Consider the following 12,434-nt stretch of genomic DNA (forward strand, 5'->3'; position numbering starts at 1 on the left):
AGTGGCCTGTGACGAGAACCGGAAGGGTCCAGGGTGAACCCAAACAAGGCACAGGTGAGCCAGCAGGAAGGGAAATCCCTGTGGCTGACTGTGCAGGTGGGGCAGAGAGTAAAGATTCGACCCTATGCTGAGGGTAAACACCAGGCTGGCACACTGGCCAAGGAAGGAACCCAAACAGGTACCTGCTAGGAACCCAAACAGGTACCTGCTAGGAACCAAGGGGTTCAGGCCTGCTAGCAGCTGCCCGTGATAGAGGGGGAGCAAAGCAGGGGGGTGGGGTGGGGTGCAAGGGTAGTACTGGCCCCAGATTTGAAAACGGTCCAGGTGCAGGATCCCACCCTTAAGCCTCTCCTAGGAACACTGGCTGAGGGAAAGAAGATAGAGCGCCCCCTCAAAATAATGAGGCAGCCAGGTGGTGTGTGTCACAATAAGGGGGCAGGCAACCAGGTAGTGGCCCTGGATGGTGGGAAGCCCCCAGAGGAAGCCCCAGTCCTGCAGGCTGCTGGGCCTGGGCAGGTGAACTGCCTCAAAGGGCAGGTTAACCAGCCCGTAGTTTGGGACTCAGGAAGTTCCCTGCAGCCCCCAGGGGAGGCCACAATCCCATAGGCCGCAGGCCCTGCAGCAACCAAGACGCTCCTGGGTCAGGTCAGCCCACCTGTGGTTTGGGAGTTGGGAGTTCCTAAGGCAGGGACACCATGGTCCCCAGGCGTGGGAAGCCAGGCAGTGCCCTGTTGTGGGAAGAGCCCCCAGGGGAGGCCACAGGTAAGGCAGCAGCCACAGACAGCTGGGAAGTTCCGGGGAACGACATGGTCCCACCAGTCGCAGACCTAGGGTCAGCCACGACCCTCCTGGGCCAGGTCAGCCCACCCATAGTTTGAGAGTCGGGAGGGTCCCCGGTTAGAAAGGGGGGATAACTGACGAGAACCCTCTGAATCCCAGAACTGAAGAAGCCCTGGTTTCTGGTACCCTGGTTGACCAGAGGCTGCAGAAGGCACAGACCATCAGATTTTAGCCTGGCCACACAGAGATGGTTGGCATTGTACATTTTGAATGTGTATAATTCCGTGTAGGTTTGTTTTTAGGGCTAAGATTTGTGTGATGTGTAGGATGTTGGACTATTTAAATGTGGAGCTGAGCCTGAGCACTGCCAAAGGGCGAGGTTATCTCCCATATTGTCTTTATCAGGAAATTTTATCCAAAGTGGACAAGGTGCTGATCAGAGTCAGCACCAGATGCAAGGGCGGTACCAAGGAGTCCCTAATCTACGGGTGCTGTGTTGAGGGGGTGCCGGGGTTGGGGGGGTGGGGCGGCAGGGGAGGGGGGGCGCTGTGGGGAGCGCGGGGTGCAGGGGTGAGAAACCCTGTCGTCAGCACTGGAGGCAGGATGCCGGGTATGGAAGGGGTTGCCTCCTACTTCCACTGCGGAGGTGGCCGGGATGGCTGGGTCAAATTCAACTCGGTACTCCAGTCACGCCGGGTTCACCTGTGGGGAAGCATCCATTCCATGCCCAAGAATAAAATAGTGGCTTCCCGGGTTAGAGTGGCAGAAGGTAAACAGGTCTGTCTTAGCTGTATGGGGGATATGACTATGGGCAGGTGGCAGTGACTCAGGAAACTGACGAAGAACACCAAACCGCTGACTGGGAACGACTGGATAACAACACCTACTGGACGATCACTGGGACCCCGGGAGGGGTAGTGTCTGCTGGGATAATGGTGGGAATCTGAATGGGGAATCCATGTGTGCATGTGGGGGTCAGAAAGGATCTGCCCAGCGGGAGTGTCCATTGCTTTCAGCAGGCAATGGCAGGACATCAGGGACAGGATCCGCTGGGATTAGAAGATGGACTCCTGCATGGCCCCAAAACCCCCTACTGTCATTAATGCCACTGTGCTTGTTGTGATCCCCAGAAAGCTCCCGCCTACTCGCCCTCCTGTCAGAATAAACATAGATAGGTGTCCGCCCACAGCCAAGGGCCCGAGAATGGCCTGGATCTAATCCCAGCTGACAAACTACTGTACAAAGGGGTGCACTACGCCATGGCATCAGTAATACTAAACTTAACCGACAGCCGCTTTCCTGAGTGGTGCCCAAGAGAGACTGAGCGGCTGTACCAGGCCTTCCTCCGGGAAATATTCCGTAGGTTCTACAAACTAGACTTAGGGAAAACAGACAAAACAGACCTATATGCTTCTGCCACAGAGAATCTCAATCAATGGGGTGTGCGAAGACAGAAAAGGGGGGTCTTGAACAACTTAGCCACAGCATATAACATGGGGTCATCAGTCCTCAACGGCAAGATCAACATTCAGCTAGCCCTGCAGATTAAGGGTTTGAAAGACCAGCTCCGCAAAATTCTAGGGGAGGAAAACATAATGGTGGGGGCAGAACCCTGGGAGAACCAGGCCATGACAGTTCACCTAAAAGAGATTATTGCTGAGCTGGAGAGACATGCCGAGACAGTGAACGTTCTAATTCAGGAGGAGGGGAACGCCTTTGAGGAGGCCGCGAGGAATAAGGTGTGTGTGCTGCATGGGGCTTGGTTATATGGCGAAGGCCACAGTAACCTGGAGGACTTACAATAGGTCCCAAATAAAAACCAAAAGAACTGCGATGCTGTAAGTCAGGAACAAAAACAAAGTTGCTAGAAAAGTTCAGAGATAGTAGGAACTGCAGATGCTGGAAAATCTGAGATAACAAGGTGTAGAGCTGGATGAACACAGCAGGCCAAGCAGCATCATAGGAGCAGGAAGGCTGATGTTTCAGACCTAGACCCTTCATCAGAAATCTGTTGCTAGAAAAGTTCAGCAGGTTTGGCAGCATTTGTGAAGGAGAAAACAGAGTTAATGTTTCAGGTCCGGTGACCCTTCCTCAGAGTTACCAGACCCGAAACGTTAACTCTGTTTTCTCCTTCACAGATGCTGCCAGACCTGCTGAGCTTTTCCAGCAACTTAGTGTTTGTTACAATAGGTCCTCTCTGGATCAGCAACAAACACCTCGTGGCACTCCAACCCTTTAGCAGTTCACTCAGCCCATACCAGATCCACCTGGCCTCGGAGGCCTACCCTGTCCCAGTAGATTGCGGACAGTCTAACCACACTCTAATGGGGATAATCTTGCGGATGCCAGTTATTACACCACTTATGCCCCTCACCACTTTACAGGGTGGAGAATATTGGAGTCATTCGTGGAGGACTACATGTCCATTTCAAGACAGTCCTGCCCTATGTCATAAAGTGGGAGCACTCTATGATGGGGACTGACCAGTCAGGGTGCTGGGGCCAGGGTGCACATGTAATACTGTGTCCCCAGCACTTGAACTCCTTCTTGCGACCCCAGTGTGGGTTCCAAGCTGTGGATACGGAGCCTATAAATTGCACTATGGAGGTGATGGCACAGGACCATGTTCCTCCACAGGTGGCATACCTAGGCAGTAGGACCTATTGTGTCACCACAAGCGTACCCAGCTACCAGTACAAGCAGCATCTGACATGTCCGGTTAGCAATAGCAGGTTTTGTTCTAACCCGCAAGCGGAAGTTCAAGTGGCCCAGGAATATCTTATTCTGATTCCTGAATCCTCCACGATTCACCTTACTGTAAGCGAAAACTTCACCAACCTGCTAGACTATGTGGCCCACTTTGGATACCCTATTCCCCTCTTACCAGAATGCCTCACATCTTTGTTCAAGGTAGTAGAAATCTCACAAAAGCACTTTTATACCCTTGAACAGACTACCCAGAAGGGACATAACCAAACTGACGGTGCCGGTCAAGGTTGGACCTGTGGTTAGATGTTGAAATCCCCACCTGGATTAGGGTGATCTCCTGTAGTTTGATTGTGCTGTATCTGTTACGGGCCAGCTGTCAGACAACGTAGCTAGCTCACAGGTACCAGCATCTACAACAGACCTGACATTCCATGTGGGCAGAATTAAAACATGGCTGCATTTCACACAAAATATCTTGGGTTTTGTACGGATCAAGTCAATGTAAACATTTGCGCTAAGAGTATAATGTGTATAATATATCTTTTCCCGATCCTGTCTATTTTCCTTCCTCAGGAGGGGCCATGCACCATTTCAAGACAAGATTAGTTTAGGCAATCTGGGAAGCTGATTTTGAGGTCTCGATGATTTTTTCCCACCCAAGGTGATACTCTAGTGTGTAGAGTACCAAAGGGGGAATATGTAAGGTAGGGCAAAAGTCCCCATCAGTTTATGGACATACCGTGGACTTTAAAACCCTCTGAAGGCAGAAGCTGTGGAAATTATATTGGATTAAATTCACTGGGACTCCAGAAACCATGGGCTGCAACTGAGCCAGGAAAAGGTTGGCTGGGACAGATTGGGAAATATATAAGCCCAGGGGCAGATGACTGGAACAGGGGTTAACTAACAGAAACTAAAGGAAGACCCCGATTCATGCCTCAGCTAAAAAACAGTGCAAGCCAGTATACAGGAAACAAACAACTTCAACCACTCCAGACCCTTTGGAGCCTACAGAGATATAAAATCATTCAATTGTCAATCAGTGCTCAGGCACAAAAATACTGAACATTCCTTGGGGAGCACCTATGCTCGGTTCGCGACAAACGACACCTCCCAGTCACGAACCACTTCAACTCCCCCTCCCACTCCCTGGACAACATGTCCATCCTAGGCCTTCTCCAGTGTCACAATGATGCCACCCAGACACTGGAGGAACAACAACTCATATTCTGCCTTGGAACCCTACAACCCAATAGTATCAATGTGGACTTTACTAGCTTCAAAATCTCCCCATCCCTGACCTCATCCCAAGACCAGCTCCCCCATCCCTGCCTCCTTGATCTGTCCATCTTCTCTCCCACCCATCCGCCCCTCCCTCATCACTGACCAACCCACATCCCCACTTCCTACTTACACTCACCTTTACTAGCTTCATCCTCGCCTTCTTGACCTGTCCGTCTTCTCTCCCACCTATCCGCTCCACTATCCACCTTCAATCAACGCTCCCCCCCATTTATTTCAGAGCCCACTTCCCCTCCTGCATTTCTGAAGAAGGGTCCCGACCCGAAACGTCAGCTTTCCTGCTCCTCTGATGCTGCCTGGCCATCTGTGTTCCTCCAGCTCCACACCTTGTTATCTCAGACTCCAGCATCAGCAGTTCCTACTATCTCTGAACATTCCACCATTGTGCTACATGCAAACCTGTTTCACCTTGGATGTAAAAACGTTCACACCACTATGCAAAACTAAACTGATATGCATCCAAGGGAAATGCCAGACATTCCAAAATCATCCAAACCATTCACCTCAATCGAAAAACCTTCACACCTACTCCAATGCTCAGGGAGCCCATTCAGCCCCGTGAGGAGGAACAGTAGCTCAACAGATTTAGCGGGAGATAAGGGGGGCCTGCAGTTGGGTATAACCGGAGACCCTGAGCCCACCACAGGAGTGAAGGAAAGAGAAACAAGTGAAGAAAAAGAGAAGTGAGTGAAGGAAGAAGAGGAGGAGAGAAAGAGAGTGAGTGTACCAGAGTCCTGCACTTTAAATGGGGCACTGCGAGTTTGGGGTCTGTGAGACAAGCACTGCGATACTAATCACTTAACACCAGCAACTAACTACGAACTTCCACTCAACATCGGGAGGTGACCTAAGGCATCCAGAGACATGAAACACCAACCGGAGAAACACCAGCAGCATTCACTACCATCCACAATAACAACCTGCTCACAAGAACCACCAGGAGAAGAAAGAAAACCAGGGTACTCACCAGGCCGGTCCCACGCATCTAACCGTGTAACAGACACCACTAGACTAACTGTTATCGCTAACACTAACACTAACACCTTCCACCCCAACCTTAAATTTACCTGGACCATCTCTAACACCTCTCTCCCCTTCCTGGACCTCTCTGTCTCCATATCGGGCAACCACCTCGAAACCGATATTCATTTCAAGCCCACCGACTCCCACAGCTACCTAGAATACTCCTCCTCCCACCCACCTTCCTGCAAAAATGCTATCCCCTATTCCCAATTCCTTCGCCTCCGCCGCATCTGCTCCCAGGATGAGGCATTCCACTCCCGTACATCTCAGTTGTCCTCGTTTTTCAAGGACCGTAACTTCCCCTCCTCGGTGGTCGAGAACGCCCTCAACCGTGTCTCCCACATCTCCCGCACCTCATCCCTCACACCCCGTCCACGCAATAAAAACCAAAAAAGAATCCCCCTCGTCCTCACGTACCACCCCACCAACCTCCGGATCCAACGCATCATCCTCCGACACTTCCGCCATCTGCAATCCGACCCCACCACCAAAGACATCTTTCCCTCCCCACCCTTATCTGCTTTCCGGAGGGACAACTCTCTCCGTGACTCCCTTGTCCGCTCCACACTCCCCTCCAGCTCCACCACACCCGGCACTTTTCCCTGCAACCGCAGGAAGTGCTACACCTGCCCCCATACCTCCTCCCTCACCCCCATCCCAGGCCCCAAGAAGACTTTCCACATCAAGCAGATGTTCACCTGCACATCTGCCAATGTGGTATACTGCATCCGCTGTACCCGGTGTGGCTTCCTCTACATCGGGGAAACCAAGCGGAGACTCGGGGACCGCTTTGCAGAACACTTACGCTCGGTTCGCAACAAACAACTGCACCTCCCAGTCGCGAACCATTTCAACTCCCCCTCCCATTCCTCAGACGACATGTCCATCCTGGGCCTCCTGCAGTGCCACAACGATGCCACCCGAAGGTTGCAGGAACAGCAACTCATATTCCGCTTGGGAACCCTGCAGCCCAATGGTATCAATGTGGATTTCACAAGTTTCAAAATCTCCCCTCCCCCCACCGCATCCCAAAACCAGTCCAACTCGTCCCTGCCTCCCTAACCTGTTCTTCCTCCCACCTATCCCCTCCTCCCACCTCAAGCCGCACCTCCATCTCCTACCGACCAACCTCATCCCGCCCCCTTGACCTGTCCGTCCTCCCTGGACTGACCTATCCCCTTCCTAACTCCCTACCTACACTCACCTTTCCTGGCTCCATCCCCGCCTCTTCGACCTGTTTGTTTCCTCTCCACCTATCCTCTCCTCTATCCCTCTTCTATCCGCCTCCCACTCTCTCCCTATTTATTTCAAAACCCCCTTCCCCTCCCCCTTTTCTGATGAAGGGTCGAGGCCCGAAACGTCAGCCTCTCTGCTCCTATGATGCTGCTTGGCCTGCTGTGTTCATCCAGCCCTGCACCTTGTTGTAACTGTTATCGCTACCTGCGGCCCTTCACAGAGTCCCAGCTACAGCAAGTGACTATGGACAAGAGGCAATCAAAATCGCGTTTTCACACCAGAGGTTAGCCTAAGGTCATCAAGACCTCTAACCCAGCTTGGCTAATCTTAGATAAGGGATGGGGAAGTTTGGGGCTAATGGTGTAGGGTACCTCGAGGAAGGGAAGTGGAATAGGTCTTGGGGTCAGCAGGTAATCTCACTCTGTCTCTCTCTCTCTCTCTTTTTCTTTTCCCTATTAGCATAAGTAACAGTCACTCACCGTGTCTATTTAACTGCTGTATTAAGTCTTAGATACAAGGCTTAACTGGGGGTTAAGTTAACTGGGAGACAAGCAGGTTCTAATTTTGATACTCACTTTCTTGTTTTTTTCTGTAAATATATTAACTTTGCTTGTTTGCTCAATAAACTCAAAGTTTTCTTTGCCCCTGAAACATCCGCCTCCGGTGTTTCCACCACACCACATTCCATACATAAGTCCAGTGTCAGAACCAGGCAGCACTCCCTACACAGGCCTGATTTGAAGCAAGAGGGAGAAAGAGAGAGTAAAAGGAATGGACAAAGAGATGGAGTTTCCCCTTCTTTCTGTGCACCATTACCTCTGGAGTCCCATCAATGCTGTATCCTTCCCCCACCCTCTCATCTTTCACATGCAGCGTCATTTCTGATTGAGAGAGGACCTGCACTGATTTTCATTTGGTGTTGTTCATTCTGTGTTGATGTTCTCCATGTGGACTGTTTGATTTCGTTCACTTAGCATTGTTTCTTTATCTGCATCACCTCATTCTGCTTTACTCTGTGTGTTCCTCACATTCCTCCAACGTTAAAATTCCCCCCTGCATGCAGTATTATTTATCATACTCTCAGGACACCTCGCCATTCTCTATTGATATGTTTGTAGTTGAGTTGTGCTCTCCCCATCCTGTACTGGTTTTCACCACCATACCTCTGCCCCCAAGCTTCCCATGATGTGATGTCTCTCTCCCCATTCCCCCAGGTTCTGGGCAGACACGTGCGTGACTTTGTGAACGGTTTGGACAATCTTCATGAGTACTTACGCTTCAGCTACCCCAAGGTCCAGCCCCCGACTTTCTTCTGCCAGGAGGAATCAGCCACAGGAGTCACCCTTCACTACAGGTACCACCACTGAATACAGATGAATCACAATGATGCGGTTAGGAGGATGAGAAAAGTGAAGGGTCAGGGGTTACTAGTGTTGGGGGGGTGGAATGAGGGAGGTGAAAGATCAGTGGTTACTGGTGTGGGAGGATGTCAAAAGGTCAGGGATTACTTGTGTGGGAGAATGCCGAAAAGTCAGGGGTTATTGATGTTGAGAGTGGTGATGAGGGAGGTGAAGGATCAAGGGACACTAGTGCAGGAGGAAGAAGATTAAGAACGATGAAGGGTCAGAGATTGAATGACTCTTATTGAACAATGTCAGACATGAGGCATTTGGTAAAAGTCTCCTCTGAGTCACAAGTTTCCACATTGAACACAAATTTCAAGGCTGACATTGCAGTGTGATACTGAGGAAGTGCTGCACTGTTGAAGCTGCTGACTTTCAAATGAGGTATTAGCTAAGGCCCCACCTGCCCCTTAGGTGAATGTGGCACTATTTTAAAGAAGAGGTGGGGAATTCTCCACTGTGTCCTTGACAATATCTATCCCTCAAATAAGCAGGTTGGCTGTATCACATAATCACATTATTCTTTGTGGGATCATGCTGTTCTCAAATTGGCTGTCTTGTTTCTTTCCTTCTTTCATAGGAATCACTTGTATAGCTGCCATTTATTGTCCTTGAATGGAGTGACTTGTTCAGTCATATCAGAGGGCAGTAAAGAGTCAACCCCATCATTTACATGACTGGCTAAGGACACAGATTTCCTCCCCTAAAGACATTAATGAATCAGATGTATTTTTATGACACAAAAACAGAAATTGCAGTAGAAACTCAGCAGGCCTGGCAGCATCTGTGGAGGGAAAACAGTTAACACGACACTTGCTCAGTGAATTTCAGATTTCCAGTTCTTTGTCTTGTTTTGGATTTTGATGACAATTGTCATAGGTACCAAAATTGGTGGTATAGTTGACAGTGAAGAATGTTATCTAAGAGTGCAACAGGATCTTGATCAACTGGACCAATGAGCTGAATGGCAGATGGAGTTGAATGCAGATAAATACACGGTGTTTAATTTTAGTAAGACAAACCAGTACAGGACTTGCACAGTTCATGGTAGGACCCATTGAATGTTGTCACAAAGAGAGACCTAGGGTTACAGGTACTGTGTTCCTTGAAAATGGTGTCACAAGTAGACAGGGTGGTGAATAAAGTGTTTGGCAGCCTTGCTTTTATCAGCCATAGCATTGAGTACAGGAGTTGAGACATCATGTTACAGCTGTACAAGTCAATGATAAGGCCACATTTGGAGTACTGCATACAATTCTGATCACTCTGCTATAGGAAGGATGTTATTAAACTAGGAAGGGTGCAGAAAAGATTTACAAGATTCTTACCTAGACTGGAAGGTTTAGGTCATAAGGAGAGGCTGGACAAGCTGGGAATTTTTTGCTGGGATCTTGACCAAGATCTTTGTAGCCTCAGTAGCCACTGGAGAGGTCCCGGAGGACTGGTGAGTGGCTAATTTGATTCCTCCGTTCAAGAAGGAAAGTAGAGACAATCCAGGAAACTGTAGAGTGGTGAATCTCAAATCAGTGGTTGGGAAGCTATTGGAGAGAATTCTTAAAGATAGGATTCACGTGCACTTGCAAAAGCATGGCCCAATTAGGGACAGTCAGCATGGCTTTGTGCAGGACAGGTCATGTCTTACAAAATTGATTGAATTTTTTGAGAAGGTGACAATGGTGATTGATGAGGGTAGAGCAGTGGATGTTGTCTACATCGATTTTAATAAAGCTTTCGACACGGTCCCTCATGGTAGGCTCATCCAGAAGGTAAAGATGCATGAGATCCACAATGACTTGGCCAAATGGATACAGAATTGTCTTGTCTATATAAGGGTTGTGGTGGAAAGATGTTTTTCAGGCTGGAGTTCTGTGAATAGTGGTGTTCCACAGGGATCTGTACTAGGACCTCTGCTGTTTGTGATATATATAACTGACTTGGATGGACATATAGATGATTGGATTAATAAGTTCGCAGATGATGCAAAGATCAGTGGAGTTGTGGACAGTGTAGAAAATTATCAAAGGATACGGCGCGATATAGATCAGTTGCAGATATCGGTGGAGAAATGGCAGGTGGAGTTTAATCTGGGCAAGTGTGAGGTGATGTACTTTCAGAGATCAAATAGTAAGGAAATGTATACAGTTAATGGCATGACCCTGAACAGCATTGACGTACAGAGGGATCTTGGGGTTCAAGTCTTGAGCTCCCCGAAAGTGGCCACACAAGTAGATAGGGTGGTAAAAAAGGCATATGGCTTGATTGCCTTTATATGTCAGGGAATTGAGTACAAGATGTCGTGTTGCAACTTTATAAAATTTTGGTTAGGGCATGCTTAGAGTATTGCATTCAGTTATGGTTGCTACATTACAGGAAGGAAGTGGAGGCTTCCCAGAGTTGAAATGTCTAATACTAGGGGGCATACATTTATGGCGTGGGAAAGTTCAAAGGAGATGTGGGGGGCAAGTTTTTTTTACACAGAGAGTGGTAGGAGTCTGGAACACATTTCCAGGGTGATGGTGGAGGCAGATACGACAGGGGTATTTAAAGGACTTTTAGATAAGCACATGAATGTGCAAGGAATGGAGGGATATGGACCAAAGGCAAGCAGAAGGGATTAGTTTAATTTGGTATCATGTTCAGGACAACATCTTGGGCTGAAGAGCGATTCCTGTGCTGTACAGTCTATGTTCTATGTTTTTCCCTGGCATGTAGGAAGCTGAGGGCTGATCTTGTAGGAGGTTTATAAAGTCATGAGGGGCATAGATAAGGTGAATAGACAAGGTCTTTTCCGCAGGGCAGGGGAATCCAAAGCTACAGGGCCTTGGTTTAAGGTGATAGGGGAAAGATTTAAATGGAGCCTGAGAGGCTAAGTTTTCACAAAATTGTAGTGTTGGAATGCGGGGAGGCATATATGGAACGAGCTGCAGAAGAAATGGTAGCGGTGTATACAATTACAACATTCAAAAGACATTTGGACAGGTACATGGATGGTAAAGATTTAGAGGGATATGGGCCAAACAGAACTAGTTCAATTTATAGAATCCCTACACTGTGGAAACAGGCCCTTTGGCCCAACAAATTCACACTGACCCTTGGAGTATCCCACCCAGATCCATCCCCTTATAACTCATCTAAGCTACACATCCCTGTACACTATGGGCAATTTAGCATGACCAATCCATCTAGCCAGCACATCTTTGGACTGTGGGAGGAAACTCACGCAGACATGGGGAGATTGTGCAAACTCCACAAAGACAGTCGCATGAGGTTGGAATTGAACCTGGGTCCCTGGTGCTGTGAGGTAGCAGTGCTAACTACTGAGCCACCATGCCACCCAAAAGTTTAGGAAACCTAAGTGGCATGGTTGAGTTGGGCTGAAGGGCCTGTTTGCATGTTGTGTACAGCTGTGATGTCTATAACTAGGAGACTAGCTTTCAATTCCTGATTTATTAATTAGATGCCATGGTGTGATATGAACCTGTGTCCCTAGGGCCAACAGACTAACACAGTGACATTACCACCACACACCACCTCCCCACATTCCTACATTACAATTTTGTCCAAACTGCATAATATTCAACAATTGTAAATTGCTTTGATACATCTGGTGGTCCCATGAAAGCTTTGTGAATGCAAGTCTTTATTTTATCCCCATTGACACGACAGGAGCAAACGGAAAGGATATCTTCATTACGCCATGGGACAGCTACGACAGATGGGGAAGCAATTCTATGACACGGATATCCACGTGGAGGTGCTGTCGGAGCAGTTGGTCGGGGACTACTCACATGTCACCATGAGGTATTGGAGCAGATGGGAAGAGAATGGGCAAATAGTTCACTTCAGACAGCAACAGGGTTCAAACATCAGGGCAGGAGACAATCAGGTCAAAACCCTGGAACTATCTCCCTAATAGCACTTAGTGTTCCGACACACTAAGAACTGCAGCAGTTCAAGAAGGCAGCTGACCATTACCTTAGA

The 12,434-nt window shown here is 48.8% G+C and overlaps 2 protein-coding genes across 2 annotated transcripts in view; one reads left to right on the forward strand and one right to left on the reverse strand.

The window, feature by feature from the left end:
• The window catches only part of grk6 (G protein-coupled receptor kinase 6), a 127,201-nt gene that overhangs the window by 84,673 nt on the left and 30,094 nt on the right, over window positions 1-12,434 (reverse strand). The gene's annotated exons all lie outside the window — the stretch shown is intronic.
• LOC109937490 (soluble guanylate cyclase 88E-like) overlaps window positions 1-12,434 on the forward strand; it is a 116,899-nt gene that overhangs the window by 10,675 nt on the left and 93,790 nt on the right. The window contains exons 3-4 of the mRNA XM_048603942.1: window positions 8,265-8,404; window positions 12,120-12,254. Coding sequence (XP_048459899.1) covers window positions 8,265-8,404; window positions 12,120-12,254 — 275 coding nt within the window. The remainder of the gene's footprint in view (window positions 1-8,264; window positions 8,405-12,119; window positions 12,255-12,434) is intronic.

This window comes from Rhincodon typus, chromosome 12 (assembly GCF_021869965.1).
Source record: "Rhincodon typus isolate 14 chromosome 12, sRhiTyp1.1, whole genome shotgun sequence".
In the NCBI taxonomy this organism is placed as follows: domain Eukaryota; kingdom Metazoa; phylum Chordata; class Chondrichthyes; order Orectolobiformes; family Rhincodontidae; genus Rhincodon; species Rhincodon typus.